Source organism: Babylonia areolata, chromosome 14 (genome assembly GCF_041734735.1).
Source record: "Babylonia areolata isolate BAREFJ2019XMU chromosome 14, ASM4173473v1, whole genome shotgun sequence".
NCBI classification, from domain to species: Eukaryota; Metazoa; Mollusca; class Gastropoda; order Neogastropoda; family Buccinidae; genus Babylonia; species Babylonia areolata.
Window position 1 is genome coordinate 25,446,983 of NC_134889.1, and position 17,091 is coordinate 25,464,073.

Consider the following 17,091-nt stretch of genomic DNA (forward strand, 5'->3'; position numbering starts at 1 on the left):
AGGTGGCAGGTATGTAATTGGTGAAATAGTTTGCTGTTCTCTACTGCAGCCCTACCCTCCCTGATAATGTCCACCGTTCAAAGGCAGTTTTCATTGTGGTGCACACAGCTGGAAAATTTAGTTTAATTCTCTCATTTCCCAAAGACCAACAGATTTTGTTTGGATGAACACAGTTAAGGCTTTGTTCACACTAAGCCTAGCCAGTTGCTGCCAGTTTGTTGCCATCAGCCTGACACAGCAACACGCTTCAGTCAGACACAGCCAGTTGCTGTCAGTTTCTTGCCATCAGCCTGACACAGCAACACGCTTCAGTCAGACGCAGCCAGTTGCTGTCAGCTATGGCGCTTTCCAGACGGAAGAAACGAACATTATTGGGATCACGCCACTGGTATCATTGAAAAGTCCTGTCCCCTAGACTAGCCGTCCATCTCATCTGTGTGCTAGTGACAAATAAAGAATCTGGCTGGAGAGGGCTGGTCACCAGTATGAACACTTATCGCCGGTCCACATGGCGGGAAAACACAAAATGACGTGCACATGATTTCTTGGCCAGTTGCATTTCAGTTGCTGACAGCAACAGGCTAGACTTAGTGTGAATGTAGCCTAAGATAGAAATTACAGGTCAGGATTGATAGGAATGAGATTATAATGCCAGGTACATTATAACAACATAGACAAGTAATCAACAGAGGGGACATGATTGTGGAAACAGATATTGAATTATGATGACGTGAATGTAAAAGAATTGCATAAAGCGTTTGAGAGTAGCACGTTCACTCAATTGGAAAATGTTGTTTATATCCCGATTTCCGAGCCTCCTGAGACATAGAATGACAACAGAGCATTGGTGTGTGTGTGTGTGTGTGTGTGTGTGTGTGTATGCATGTGTGTTGCGTGTGCATGTGGTGTGTGTGTGTGTGTGCTGGGGCTTGTGCACATGCATGCTTGTACATGTGCAGACGCTGAAGAAGATGTACATGATCCGGAACAAGAACCAGGACCCAGGCATCGTGGTGCTGCTGGGCTGTGGCACGGCCAGCAGCACCTGTGGTCAGCTGGCCAGCTACCCCCTCGCCCTGGTCAGGACGCGCCTCCAGGCCAAAGGTCAGTCCACCCCCCTTCTTACCCCCCGCCTGACCAGAAGGGTGATGTTTGTGCCCTTCATTTGTAGCCACCGCCCTTCTTTTAGCCCCATTGCAATAGGTCTCTGTTTGTGCCCTTCATTTGTAGCCACCGACTTTCTTTTAGCCCCAGTGCAATAGGTCTCTGTTTGTGCCCTTCATTTGTAGCCACCGCCCTTCTTTTAGCCCCAGTGCAATAGGTCTCTGTTTGTGCCCTTCATTTGTAGCCACCGCCCTTCTTTTAGCCCCATTGCAATAGGTCTCTGTTTGTGCCCTTCATTTGTAGCCACCGCCCTTCTTTTAGCCCCAGTGCAATAGGTCTCTGTTTGCACCCTTCATTTGTAGACACTGCCCTTTTAGCCCCAGTGCAATAGGTCTCTGTTTGTGCCCTTCATTTGTAGCCACTGCCCTTCTTTTAGCCCCAGTGCAATAGGTCTCTGTGCCCTTCATTTGTAGCCACCGCCCTTCTTTTAGCCCCATTGCAATAGGTCTCTGTTTGCACCCTTCATTTGTAGCCACCGCCCTTCTTTTAGCCCCATTGCAATAGGTCTCTGTGCCCTTCATTTGTAGCCACCGCCCTTCTTTTAGCCCCAGTGCAATAGGTCTCTGTTTGCACCCTTTGTCTAGACACTGCTCTTCTTTTAGCCCCAGTGCAATAGGTCTCTGTTTGCACCCTTTGTCTATACACTGCCCTTCTTTTAGCCCCAGTGCAATAGGTCTCTGCACCCTTTGTGTAGAGACTGCCCTTCTTTTAGCCCCAGTGCAATAGGTCTGTTTGCACCCTTCATTTGTAGACACTGCCCTTCTTTTAGCCCCTGTGCAATAGGTCTCTGTTTGCACCCTTTGTGTAGAGACTGAACTTCTTTTAGCCCCAGTGCAATAGGTCTCTGTTTGTGCCCTTCTTTGTGTAGACACTGCCCTTCTTTTAGCCCCATTGCTATAGGTCTCTGTTTGTACCCTTTGTGTAGCCACTGCCTTTCTTTTAGCCCCAGTGCAATAGGTCTCTGCACCCTTTGTGTAGACACTGCCATTCTTACCCCAGTCCAGAGGGTTCACTTTGCTCCCCTTTTTATTTTTGTAGCCACCACCACTTAATCCAGTCCAAGAAGGCTATGTGTGCGCCCTTTATTTGTTGCCAATGCCCTTTTACCCCTCTCCAGGAGGGCTGTGTTTGTGCCCTTTGTTTTTTGTTTTTTTTATTTATTACCCTCCTTTACCCGGAGTTGGAAGGCCCAGTTTGCTCCCTTTTCAACAGCCGCCCTTCTTAAACCAGTCAAGGAGGGATCTGTTTTGATGCACCCAGTCCCTTTGTTTTTAGCCATGCCTTTCTTACCCCAGTGTAGGAGGGCTTAATTTGCTCTCTTTCTAACAACTGCCCTTCTTATCCCAGTACAGGAGGGCTTAATTTGCTCTCTTTCTAACAACCGCCCTTCTTATCCCAGTACAGGAGGGCTTAATTTGCTCTCTTTCTAACAACCGCCCCTCTTATCCCAGTATTAAGGAGGGCTTAGTTTGCTCCCTTCATTTGTAGCCACGGCCCTCCTCAACCCAGAGTAGAAGGGCTCAGCTTGCTTCCTTCTTTTGTAGGAACTGACCTCCCTAAGCTAGGCAAAGAGGGCTAAGTTTGCATGCATCCTTCAGTTGTAGCAACCGCCCCAATGCCACAGTCCAAGAGGGCTCAGTTTGCACTTTTACCCATAGCTGTTCCTTAAACTAGGCCAGGATGGCTTATTTCAATTTGGGCCCTTGTAGCCACCGGCCTTCTTAACCCAGTGTAGGAGGGCTCAACTTGCGGTACCCTTTGTCTGTAGCCCAGTGCACTCATTTTTGACTCACTTGTGTAAACAAAGTGAGTCAATGTTTTAACCCGGTGTTCGGTTGTCTGTGTGTGTGTGTGTGTGTGTGTGTATCCGTGTGTCTGTGTGTCCGTGGTAAAATTTAACATTGACATTTTCTCTGCAACTACTTTGTCAGATGACACCAAATTTGGTATAAAAATAGGAAAAATTCAGTTCTTTCCAGTCATCTTGTTTAAAACAATATTGCACCTCAGGGATGGGCACAAAAAATAAAAAAAAAGAAGCCTAATTATATGCAAACTGCATTTACTGTTATATTTATATTTTGTGTATTCTCTAAACTTGGCACTTTGACCTCTTATTCTGACACAACAACAAGAGGAGTCATTATCATTTTTTGTTCAAACAGGAACTTCTTTTGCTTAGCATGGAATTTTTATTTATTTTGCAAACGTTTTGGTGCAGATAGTAAAAAAAAAGGAAATTACTCTGTAATTAATGCTAGGGGACTTAATTTATCACAAGTGAGTCTTGAAGGCCTTGCCTCTCTTGTTGTGTTTAAGTTGGGGAAAAGGCAAAGACATTGAACTCTAAACACATTTTTTGGAAGCTTTGGCTTCGTGTGTTAGGAGCCTGTTGTGCAAATGACTTGAGGTTTGTAAAGTGCTCAGAGTTTGGTCTGTGACTCAAGGTAAGCGCTATGTATGCAAATATCAGTAATAATATTTCAGTTTAGATGTATGTTCTTCGCAGCTTTAGTTCGCTTGCTCTGTAACACTTTGTTTTTTGTGCACATGTTGAATGTTGGATTTCTGTACCAGCATATTGACATTAAACCAGTCTTGAGTCTTCTGCTCTGAACAGAATGCACAAAATAAACAAAAAAGCAAAAAAGAAACAACTAACAGTTATCTGTTGCCACAGGCAAGTAGACCCAGCCAGTGGGAATATAGTCTGTTTTAAGACTGATTTTTTTTTTATATCTGTGTTTCTGTGTGAAGGATGTGTTCCATACCTGTGTGTCAACAGTCAACAGTCAACAGTACATGAAGAGAGTGTCTGTATGAAGGGTGTGTTCTATACCTGTGTCTCAGTATGAAGAGTGTCTGTATGAAGGGTGTGTTCCATACTTGTGTGTCAGTATGAAGAGAGTGTCTGTATGAAGGGTGTGTTCTATATCTGTGTGTCAGTATGAAGAGAGTGTCTGTGTGAAGGATGTGTTCCATACCTGTGTGTCAGCATGAAGAGAGTGTCTGTATGAAGGGTGTGTTCTGTATCTGTGTGTCAGCATGAAGAGAGTGTCTGTGTGAAGGGTGTGTTCTATACCTGTGTCTCAGTATGAAGAGTGTCTGTATGAAGGGTGTGTTCCATACTTGTGTGTCAGTATGAAGAGAGTGTCTGTATGAAGGGTGTGTTCCATACCTATGTGTCAGTATGAAAAGAGTGTCTGTATGAAGGGTGTGTTCTATATCTGTGTGTCAGCATGAAGAGAGTGTCTGTATGAAGGGTGTGTTCCATACCTGTGTGTCAACATAGGGTGTGTTTCAGGGGGCTCCAAGGAGACAATGGTGGGTCTGTTTGCGAAGATCCTGCGAGAGGACGGGCCCACGGGCCTGTACCGCGGCATCACGCCCAACTTCCTCAAGGTGGCCCCCGCCGTCAGCATCAGCTACGCCGTCTACGAACAGATCCGCAAGAGTCTAGGCATCACCATGTCCTGATAGTGGTGGTGTGTTGTGGTAGTTACGTGTTGTGTGGTGTGGTGTGCTGTTTAGGGAGAGGTGTGGTGAGTGAGGGGGCACTGTGATAATCACGACGGTGTGCTGCTGCTGATGATGGTGGTGGAGATGGTGATCGTGGCTCCGCCGTTCTGGCATTGTCACCCCCTCCCTCCCTCCCTTCCCTCCATCCCTGCCAGGGACACAGCTTCTTCGGTTTCTTCTCCACCTGGCGTTCCACCGTTCCCGTCGTCGTTCTGTTTAAACATGCACCGGACCGCGGGCGTTGCTGACAGAGTTGTGTGCTGTAGAGTCTCCTGTGGATTCCTTGCCAGCCACCCTCTTTTCCTGTCTGTTTCAACGCTGGTCTGCTGGCACCGAGGAGAAGTGTGGTGGGGGGTTGGGGGAGGGTTGTTGATGTTGAAGCTGTTTCAGAAGGGTGTGGGGAGGTTGGTATTGATTGTCCACTCCAGGTGTTGGTGGGTGAAGGTTTGTTTGCCGGTGATGTCGTCTCTCTTCCCCAGTTATGTTAGTGTATGTTTGGTGTACAGCGGTTCCGACACGTAGACACAGGGCTCTCAGAGATCTGATGGTCATTTTATGTATTGTTTGTTTTTCTTTCTTTCTTCAGTCATCATGGGTATTGCAATTGGATTTTCACTGGTTTTTTTTTTGTTTTTTTTTCCTGTCTTCTTCTTCTCTTCCCAGTTTTTATTAATGCATGTGTAGGTGAGCTTTTTACAGTGGTGTAGATAGTTTTTTTTTTTTAAAGTTTGCTGTACAGTGTGTGTAGACCAGTGACAATCTTGTGTTCACTTGTAGAGTGTCTGTGTTCTGATTGTGAGGGAAGGATAAATGGGAGAGAGAGAGATTGAGAGCAGTATGAACAGTACCTCAGACGAATCATTCCCATGCCGGTCTCCTATGTCCCGTTGTTTGGTCTGTCTAGAAAATACATGTTGAATTTCATTTTTCCTTTCAATTTTTCTTATGTGTGTGGAAGGGTTTGTAAAAGCTTAGGAGGTTTGTGGTTGTGGAGGGGTGAAAAGAGGGGGGGTGTATGTGTATGTTTGTGTGTATTTGTCTGTGTGTGAGAGAGAAGGAGAGCAAAAAAGAGGTGTGTGTATGTGTGTGAACAGGTGCTTGATGGTATGGAGAATGGGGGAAAAATATTGTACATGACATTCAGAGTACAGTTTACATCCAGCAAAAGAGTGAGTGTGTGTGTGATGTATAACCGATCATGCTGACATTTTGTGCTCGCTTTTATAATCATAGTCAGACTTGACTCAGAGGAGAGAGGCCAGTCCTGCAAGCAGGAAGCCAGGTGCTTTGTGGGAAATACCGCAGATTTTACACACACAGGTGTTTTATATGGGACAGGTACACTGACCATCAAGAAACAGTGACAGACACTCACTCAAACACACACGTGAATACAGAAACACACGCTGGCATACGCACTTGCGCACGCACACACACATGCACACGCATGTGTGCGCGCACGCACACACACATAAATATATATGCACACACCCACATGCACACAAACAGATACTTGAACAGGGTTTTAACATGGACAAAATTGACTGAGCATTGCTGTATGACTGTCGGTCAGTCAGTGATTTTTCATGATCAAACAGTTGTAGAACTTTCTTTGTGGATGGGACATTGTCACATTTATTATTGTGTGTATTCCTGTGAATAGACAGTCCCAAGAATTGAACTGACTCAGTGAATAGAGATACATGAGAGAGAGAAAGAGCATGAGAGAGAGAGATTGTGATTGCTTTTCATGTTTTACCATTATATTGACTATTTTTTCATCCTGTGCATTCCTTTTTCATTCACTGCATTTAATCACAACTTCTGTTCTTGCCAATAACCTGTTCTGACATGCCAATGGACACAGACGCCAGAGATTTTTCCTTGCAATCTTTTTTTTTTTTTTTTTACTGTCACATACTCTGCATTGTTATTTCCTTGAAGCCATATTGACATGACTGTCACTCAAGTCAGTGTTGTGTGTTGTAAAGTCTTTTTGCTGCTGTCAGCTATGGACACTGATTTGATTTGATGTAAACTTTGCCTGACGTTGATCCAAGAGCTGGTGTTGCCCAAAGTGATAACTCTGACACGGCTGTGATGACTGTGACTTTGCCAGTTCCGTGTGGCTTACTGGATTATGAAACCTTCATTTTATGTAATGTTGAAGGAAACGTGTGGTGTGTGTGTGTGTGTGTGTGTAGATATGACCGCTGCATGGGTCTTTGACGCTGCTGAGTGTAGAGATGTGGTTTTTGCAAAGTGTGTGGATGGTGGTGTTTGAAGTGGTGGAGTAGGATGACCTTCCCTGAAATCAGTGGTCAGAACAAAGCTCACTCAGTCTGTGTGGGTTTATTTTTAATTTATATATATTTTTATATGATTCATCAGTGTTTCTTGGTGTGATCCTCACAGTTGTCTTATCAGTACCTGAATGAATGTCTGACTGGTGGGTGATTTCTGATAGGTGAGAGTAGTGACTACAGGGAGACAATCACCACGGTATTGGTGCCAGTACAGACATCATTCCTTTCCAATTGTTTTAGCATGGTAGGTTTACATGTAGGGGAGTGAAACAGTTTACATGTAGGGGAGGGGACTGAAGCAGTTTACATGTAGGGGAGTGAAACAGTTTACATACAGGGGAGTGAAACAATTTACATGTAGGGGAGTGAAACAGTTTACATGTAGGGGAGTGAAACAGTTCACATGTAGGGGAGTGAAACAATTTACATGTAGGGGAGTGAAACAGTTCACATGTAGGGGAGTGAAGCGGTCATTGAAACTGTCAGGGGCCTCACTCTTGTGTTGAAGAAAGGAGTGATGTACAGGAGTGAAACAGTTTACATGTAGGGGAGGGGAGTGAAACAGTTTACATGTAGGGTAGTGAAACAGTTTACATGTAGGGTAGTGAAACAGTTTACATGTAGGGGGGTGAAACAGTTTACATGTAGGGGAGTGAAACAGTTTACATGTAAGGGAGTGAAACAGTTTACATGTAGGGGAAACAGTTCACATGTAGGGGAGTGAAACAGTTTACATACAGGGGAGTGAAACAGTTTGCATGTAGGGGAGTGAAACAGTTTACATGTAGGGGAGTGAAACAGTTTACATGTAGGGGAAACAGTTCACATGTAGGGGAGTGAAACAGTTCACATGTAGGGGAGTGAAGCGGTCATTGAAACTGTCAGGGGTCTCACTCTTGTGTTGAAGAAAGGAGTGCTGTACAGGAGTGAAACAGTTTACATGTAGGGGAGGGGAGTGAAACAGTTTACATGTAGGGTAGTGAAACAGTTTACATGTAGGGGGGTGAAACAGTTTACATGTAGGGTAGTGAAACAGTTTACATGTAGGGGAGTGAAACAGTTTACATGTAGGGGAGTGAAACAGTTTACATGTAGGGGAAACAGTTCACATGTAGGGTAGTGAAACAGTTTACATGTAGGGGGGTGAAACAGTTTACATGTAAGGGAGTGAAACAGTTTACATGTAGGGGAAACAGTTCACATGTAGGGGAAAAAGTTCACATGTAGGGGAGTGAAACAGTTCACATGTAGGGGAGTGAAGCGGTCATTGAAACTGTCAGGAGTCTCACTCTTGTGTTGAAGAAAGGAGTGATGTACAGGAGTGAAACTGTTTACATGTAGGGGAGTGAAACAGTTTACATGTAGAGGAGTGAAACAGTTTACATGTAGGGGAAACAGTTCACATGTAGGGGAGTGAAGCGGTCATTGAAACTGTCAGGGGTCTCACTCTTGTGTTGAAGAAAGGAGTGCTGTACAGGAGTGAAACAGTTCACATGTAGGGGAGTGAAACAGTTCACATGTAGGGGAGTGAAACAGTTCACATGTAGGGGAGTGAAACAGTCATTGAAACTGTCAGGGGTCTCACTCTTGTGTTGAAGAAAGGAGTGCTGTACAGGAGTGAAACAGTTCACATGTAGGGGAGTGAAATAGTTTACATGTAGGGGAGTGAAACAGTCATTTGAAACTGTCGGGGGTCTCACTCTTGTGTTGAAGAAAGGAGTGCTGTACAGGAGTGAAACAGTTCACATGTAGGGGAGTGAAACAGTTCACATGTAGGGGAGTGAAACAGTTCATATGTAGGGGAGTGCAACAGTCATTGAAACTGTCAGGGACCTCACTCATGTGTTGAAGAAAGGAGTGTTGTACAGGAGTGAAACAGTTTACATCTAGGGGAGGTAAACAGTTCACATGTAGGGGAGTGAAGCGGTTATTGAAACTGTCAGGGGTCTCACTCTTGTGTTGAAGAGTGGAGTGCTGTCCCAGTGGCGACACGTCCACCTTGGAAGCCAGAGAATCTTGAGTGCACAGGCTTGAATCCAGTATTTTCTCCCCTGCCACAAGACCATGCGTGGTGGTCTTGATACTAGTCATTTGGATGAGACGATAAGCCAAGGTCCTGCATGCAGTATGAACTTAGCGCACGTAAAAGAATCCATGGCAACAAAAGCGTTGTCCCTGGAGAAATTCTGTAGAAATATCTACTTCAATTGGAAAACAAATGCAACTTATAGGCAGGCAAAAAAAAAAAAAAAAAATTGGGGGGGAGTGGAGGTTGGGGGGGGGGGGAGGGGGGTGATGCTTTCACTGTAATGACAGGCTTTCCCTGGGGAGAGCAGTCCAGATTTCACACACAGAAAACTGTTGTGACCAAAAGAGTAATTAAAATAGAACAAACCACTACCTGTGTTGTTCATGTCAGTATCGCCCTATCAATTATTTCATCATGAATCATAGTGCACAGGATAATGTTTTCCTGAAAACTTAGGTCTGGGATTTGGTGTCTCAGTGACAGTTGTGAGTTTTCTCGAGTTTTTTTCCTCTATTATGTTTTTGCCTGTGGTGACTTGAAATTTTACGTCTTGATCTCATGTATCTGAAACCTGGTGCGCACGTGTGTGTGGGAGGGGGTAGGGAGGCATAGGCTATAGGAAGGAGGGATGGGGGGGGGTGAAGTAATGATTTCCTGTTCCACTTCAGACAGGACATCGACATAATCAGGCCCTGTCACTCAGCAATTGTTGTTGTGAGTTTGAGCAATGTGGATGGTGTGTTTAGAAGAAAAAAGAATCCGAACAAAGAGACTGGGCAACATTGCAGGATCAGCTTGGGTGAGTGGCCCCAAGACTGATTTCCACCTTGGGATGTCGGGGTCTTAGCATCCCTGCCTTCTGGAGATTCTGTGCCAGAAATTTCCTCTTTTCTTTTGCTCTCTTTACTTCTGCTGGTTTTTTTTTTTTTTTTGTTCTTCCTTCACTGTTGTCTCATTTTTCTGCCTTCTCTGTGCATTCCCCTTTCTTTTTTGAGCAAGCCTTGACACTTTTTTTTTCTCTTTTCCGCAGTCGATGATGTACTATCTTTGCTATTTTGCTTTGGCAAATAGGTAGTGAAATTGTAAATACTGGGATGGTCACTAGCTGTCCATTCTGCAGTGTTATTTACCTATATGGCCTTTTAAAAATATTTTTTCTTTGGTTCTGAAGTATTGTTTTTCCTTTTTTATGATTTAAAAAAAAAAAATCTGGGGGTATTGAATTTAGCGAAATGGTTGACGTCCTTAGCACAGCCTAATCTTATTCGCCCCAAGGAACTAAATGGTTAAGATAATGTGTTATGAAGCGTGTTTTATAGGTTTATGTTAATGTTTTCTTTGTGTGCATGTAACAGTTTTGTATTTAATGTGGTTGGCCGTTTGTCTTGTTCGGCACTCCTGATACGGCCCTGTGTGGTCGGCTAGACTATAAGCAACAATAATAATGATAACAGTAATGATTGGTTAACTGTGTTCAGCTCCTTGTGTAGTGCAGGCACTGACACTGCCACAGACCAGACATGTTGCATAGATATCGAGCAGCATTGTATAGGGGCTTAGAGATGAGGCATGGAGAAAAAGGAAATACATACACGCATTCATGCATGTGCACGCTGACACACGTACATGCGTGCGTGCAAACACACACATACGCACCGTACACATCAGGAACATTGAAACTACACATGCATCACGTTTTTAACATCATTAAGTTTTCAGTCAGATGCCGTAGTTACAGAGACAGGCATTGTGTTTTTATTAATGGTGTGGTTAGGGTTGATGGGCAGTTTGAATTGTAAGCATCCTTATTTGAAACTGATACCAAAGAGAATCATGCAAGACACATGCAGTTGTCAGATGAGGTTGGTTTTATTTTTATTTTTTCTTAGGTCTTAGTCATTTTTTAATCAAAGTTATTTGTTGGCTTTTTTTTTTCCAATGAATGATTGAATGTGATGAATTAATGGAAAGTAAAAAAAATAAAACATTGCTGAATGATTGCTGTGTGCTCATTCCTTTAATGAAACATTTAATTCAGCAGCTTTATGAAATAAGAAAAAGGGAAAATCACCCCACTCTTGAACTGTAGAGAGAACAGAGATGCCAACTGTTACGATTTCACTGTATTTTGTTACACTCGATCGCATATTGTTCCGACGTTACGCCAATGTCAGATCTGCTCTGGAGTTTTTTTTCGACTACATAGCATGGTCACATTCTTTCCTGTCATAACATTACCCAGAGGCTCAAGAGCTATTGATCATGAGCCCAAGGCAGTCACTTCAAACTTTGATCACAGGTGATGATGCTCGGCTAATTGCATGCCGATGCATGTTTAAACTGAAACAGCATTGAGTGGACAATGTACCAATTAGCTTATTCGTTTGCCCAGAACAAGAGAGTGTGTGGCTAAATCAAGTTGCATCTTGGTCAAACAGCGTCTGTGCCTGTTTGCTGATGCGGCTCAGAGTCCGTGTTCCTACCAAATTCAAAGTGTCTCGACCAAATTTCCTGATTGTTCCAACAAACACTTGACAGGGGTTGGCATCTCTGAGAGAGAGAGAGAGAGAGAGAGAGAGTATCAATCTGTGCAGTTAAAGGATTTTTACAATCACACTCTTCGTTTAAGCATTTAATTCATTTTGACTCTTGTCTCTCCCCTCTTTCTTGCCCACTACATCAGAGAGAGAAAGAGAAAGATGGACCACGTGGGTGAAGCAAGCTTTAGAGAGAAAGAGAAAGATGGACCACGTGGGTGAAGCAAGCTTTAATGTGGACAAAGTGTCTGCAAGAATAGATCTGTAGAGAAATACGTATCCAGCAAAATAAACCCCACTATAGTCTGTGTGAATCATGATTTTAAGAACAAAACTTGAATCTTCACAAGAAGATCCTATCATTTATGTTACATGCATTTGGATAAGCAGAGCCCGTCATACATGTAACATGTGTGACACATCCAGAACAAGAGAGGCAAGGCCTTAAAGACACTTGTGTTACAAGCTTTTTATGTATTGAGTATAATTTCAAAATGTAATGTTTAAGATGAGAAAGATCAGTTTAAAGCAAATTACACCCCCCCCCCCCACCCCCAGCATTAATTACAGATTAACTTCCCAAAGACATGCACCAGAAGTATAACTTCCATGCTCAGCAAAAGAAGTTCCTGTTTGAACAAAAAAATGACTGCTGTCATTGTTGTGTCAGAATATCAGATCAAAGTGCCAAGTTTAGAGAATAAAAAAAAAAAAAAAAAAAAAAAAAAAAAAATTTATAACAGTAAATTCAGTTTGCATATAATTTGGCTTCTCCCCCCCCCCCCCATCCCAGAGGTGCAATATTGTTTTAAAAATGACGACTGGAAAGAAATGAATTTTTTCCTATTTTTATGCCAAATTTGGTGTCAGCTGACAAAGTATTTGCAGAGAAAATGGCAATGTTAAAGTTTACCACAGACACACACACACACACACACAGACAACCGAACACCGGGTTAAAACATAGACTCACTTTGTTTACACAGTTGAGTTAAAAAAGAATGTACTGTTTCCAGTGGTCTTCCATATAACAAAGTGAAAATGTTCACTCCTGTTGGCTCCAGAAAAAAAAAGCTGCTGTTAGGTGTGTCTTTGAACTTCCAAACTAACCGCTAGCTCCCTTGAAGTTCCATAGCTCTGTCCAGTTCTAGAGCTATTTCCTTTGAGGTCTCCCCACCTATTCCAAACACGTTCCCCACTCCTCCCCTACACCCTATCCAACCACTCCCCCCCCCACCCCCCTCGACCCCCTCCCCTCTTCTTATTCATAGTCCATTGGTTTCGATGATGACGACAGATTTCACAGCTCATCTGCTGTGGATTTGCAGGTGACTGTGGAGTCTCTTCCTTGTACAGTATGGTCGTTCACAGGTGGGGGCAGAGGAACTGTCCTGGTTCACCTGGCACAGATGCTGCTATCCTCCTCCTCTCACGGGCCCCCGTGATGCTTGCAAGGCGTCCCCCTTCAAAGCTGACGTGTGCCTGCCTTAAAAGAGCACGCCAGCCAAGCCAGTCCTGTGCACTGTGCTCGAGCTGCCTTGGGGCGATCCCGGCAAGGGATGCGTTGGCCTTCACACAGTCGTTGAACCGCCTGCATTGGTTCGGCTTGCATGAGCAAAGCTCGCAATACAGCAGCTGCTTAGGCATCCTGGAGTCTTCCATTCGGATCACGTGACCCGTCCATTGAAGCTGGGTTTTCAAGATTGTGGCTTTGATGCAGGTTGTCTCAGCTCTGTTAAGGATCTCCAAGATTGTGATTCGGTCCTGCCAACGGATGCCAAGTATTGGCCTCAGGCTACCCCCGAAAACGGATTATGGCTGTCTACACGGCGGCGTAAAAGCCCACTCGTGTACATGCGAGTGTCCGTGGGAGTTGCAGACCACGAACGAAGGAGAAGAAGACCTCAGGCTGTGCACGTGGAACAGTTCCAGCTGTTCCAGGTGCCTTCTGTACAGAGTCTATGTCTGACATCCGTACAGGAGACTGGTGAGAATGATGGCCTTGTACACCTTGAGCTGTGTGGACAGTCATCAGCAAAGAGTGCTTCCAATATGATCAGCTCCATTGTGCTTCCAACAAAATGATCGTCTCCGTTGTCTCAGCAAAGAGTGCTTCCAATACGATCATCTCCATTGTCTGTGCTTCCAACAAAATGATCATCTCCATTGTCATGGTCTTGGCGCTCAAGACCAAAGAAGACCAAAAAGAGATCAAGGTCCCTGACAGCATGGCTGAGCACACACAGGTGAAGAAGAGGTTGAAGAGGACGGGAGCCACAACACTTCCTTGCTTGACGCCATTTGTGATGCTGAACGGCTCTGACGCTTCTCCCCCAGTGAGAACCAGCCCAGTCATGTCATCATGGAGCAAGTGAATCAGGTTCGCCAACCTGTTCGGACATACTCGTATAGTTACCGAGTGAACGTGGGAGTCGCTGTCCCTCGAACGAAGTAGATTCGAGTGCACACACAGTATGGAAATGTATTCGGCCCCATCACTTTCCACTGGCTACACTGCAGTGGCGTTGTGGCTTAGTGGTAAGGCGTCTGCTTAGGAATGCACACCCAGCATGCACACCCCCTAAAACGGAGTATGTCTGACTACGTGGCGGGGTGAAAACGGTCATGCACTTAAAAACCCACTCGTGTAATATACGAGTGAACATGGGGGTTGCAGCCCACGAACGAAGGAGGAGAAAGAAGTGAGATAATGTGAGTACATGGGACCGAATCCCAATAGTCGCCAGTATTTTCTCCCCCTGCCAGTAGGGGCAGTGGACAGCATGGGAAAATGCACTCCAAAGGAGCCTCAGCTGGAGCGACATGTGGAACATGGCCCCTCTGAGGATCAGCTTCATCTTAAGATCTGTGTACGACCTCCTTCCCTCGAACACAAACTTGATGAAATGGGGGAAAGCAGATGACCCTGTGTGCCCACTCTGCCATGGCAAACAAACAGTGGAACATGTCCGCAGCTCATGCAAAGCGGCGTTGAGCCAAGGACGGTAACACGGAGGCACAACCAAGTGCTAAAAGAAACTGCACACGTGGTGAGCACTGTCCGAGGAGCACCAACCCCACCAGAAGTTCCAGTAGAGTTCCGCTTGGCAGAAGGCTATAAAGTCTGGTCAGGAACAGCATGCAAAGTTTCCAAAGCATGGGAACTTGGGCTGCTTGATTGTGCCGAATATTGGGAATGCACAGTTGACCTACCAGAGAAGAAGCACCCGGAAATCACCAGCAAGAGCAGCATGAGACCTGACATAGTACTCCACTGCAAGGCAACGAAACAAGCGATTCTGTTTGAGCTCACTGTGCCATACGAAAGCAGAATGGAGGAAGGCCACATCTACAAGACCGAGAAGTATGCTAGTCTAGCCAGCAGCCTAGGAGACTGGCTTCCAAGCCAAAGTCCTCGCCATAGAGATTGGTGCAAGAGGGTTTGTGGGCGCATCTGCCCTCATGAAACAGCTGTCGATTTCTGCCAGAGAGAGGACACAGGCTCTCAAGGCAATGGCAGAAGCAGCAGAAGAGTTTCAGCTGGATCTGGTCGAGGAGGAATGAAAGTAAACTTCATAAGGATTAAATTTTCCCTACTCAAACTAGGCCTACGATAGCTCAGTGGTTAAAACGTCTGCCAGAAAAGGTGACTCGGTCATGAAGTGGCGACCACCCTGGTGGCGCGGGTTCGAACCTGCTGAGGACCAGGGGAAAAAAAAGAAGAAAAGGCGACAATACAAGGGCATCCAGGAGTCATGACCTGGGTGCGGCCCAGCCCCCTTAGAGTGTAAGGAGTTAAGGGCCGAAACACTTGACTGTGGGGGGCTTCTTCTCTGAAGACCTTGTACTGTCCAGCTCTCCCTAGAGTTTCTTATCACTGAGTGGTGGTCTGGTCCCTGGTCATGCGGATGAGACGATATAATGAGGTTCCACGTGTATCATACACTGAGCGCTCGTAAAAGAACCCATAGCACCGTAAGGGTGGTTGTTCCTGTCAAATTCTGAGAAAGAAATAAAGATACTGACAGGGAAACAAATACACTTTCATGCATAAAGACACACACACACACACACACACACACATATCTGAGGGCTTCCGTTAACGCACGTATTTGCGTCCCTGATTCTAAAATAAGAGAGGACGCACTACAGTTTCAGCTAGGGAGTCAGCGGGACGCACTGTAAAATCGGCGTCAATCGAAATGTGAACGAGCACGGTCAAACAACAGCGCTCCCTTCTCGTTTCACTGTTTTCGGCTGGCATCTAATCTTCGCGAAATCGGCGACTGCTGCAAAGTTCATTACTTTCGTCTTATCACCCTTTACAGTTTCAGTTTCAGTAGCTCAAGGAGGCGTCACTGCGTTCGGACAAATCCATATACGCTACACCACATCTGCCAAGCAGATGCCTGACCAGCAGCGTAACCCAACGCGCTTAGTCAGGCCTTGAAAAAAAAGGGGTGAATAAATAATAGATAAATACATAAAAAAGAACTACCACTACTACTACTACTACTACTACTATGTATAAGGCGCAAAAACTTGATGAAGTCCACTATAGGCGTACATAAAAAAAGAAGAAAAAAAAGTAGTAGTAATAATAATAATAATACTAAAACTAAAATAAGTAAATAAAAAAAGACAACAATGATGATAAATAAGCAAATAAATGTAAAACATGGAGACACACATTCACACATACACCCACATATGCATAACAGATGTACACTAAACATGCAGTTTCACAGAAACTGTTGACCATTTCCGGTACGCTCACGGGGCTTGTCGAATATTCTGTGATACCGTTCGAAATGAGAACGCCTCCGCTGGCTTGATGCTCCAAGCTGCAAACAAGACGAAAAGGCTGATTCAGAGTCAGCCGACGATACGTTGATCAGCCAGCGCTATATATATATGGGTGGCGTAGCTCTTCCTTTCACGGAGAAATGTGTTGTAACAAAAGAGTAATGCAATGCAATACAATGCAGTATAAAACTGCGAGGGAGTGTATATGTATGTTTCACGTTCGTGATCTCGTTTCGTAGTTTTGGTCTGCATGTGTGTGTGTGTGTGTGTGTGTGTGTGTGTGTGTCACTGTGTGTACTTTTGTAAAGCGCATGCAGCCCTATTTGGAGAATAGGCGCTTTCTGGAAGTTCACATTATTGTCCTGTCTTGCCAAACGAGGTTTGAACTGTGCTGACCACACAACCAGCATGGTTGCTGCGTGAACTCAAGTTGTCCCCGCTTTACACCCCCCACCTCCGCCCCCCGCCCCCCATCCCCTCCACCCCCACACACCTCTGGGCCAGATGTCACCCAGAAAGAAAAAGAAATACTTCAACTCACTCAGTACGGCCAGTCCTCTCTTCTCCTCTACACAGACCCCTCGGATGTCCAGTGGGTGTCTGAATGACCCAACCTTTAGCTTCCGTCGTCAGAATTGTGGTATTCTTTGTCAACATTCACCTCTTCACCTCTTCAGTATAAGAGCCTTCCGCTTGCAATATTTTGATGATGGTAATTGGGGTGAAACGC

General features: G+C 44.9%; 1 protein-coding gene across 2 annotated transcripts in view; it reads left to right on the top strand.

The window, feature by feature from the left end:
* The window catches only part of LOC143289939 (calcium-binding mitochondrial carrier protein SCaMC-2-like), a 38,932-nt gene extending 31,521 nt beyond the window's left edge, over positions 1-7,411 (top strand). Inside the window, exons 9-10 of one of the 2 annotated variants that reach the window (XM_076599201.1) lie at positions 960-1,104; positions 4,469-7,411. In XM_076599201.1, the coding sequence (XP_076455316.1) occupies positions 960-1,104; positions 4,469-4,641 (318 nt within the window). In that variant the 3' untranslated portion in view covers positions 4,642-7,411. The remainder of the gene's footprint in view (positions 1-959; positions 1,105-4,468) is intronic. The other variant, XM_076599200.1, reaches the window with a different exon arrangement.
* Positions 7,412-17,091: the final 9,680 nt, after the last annotated feature.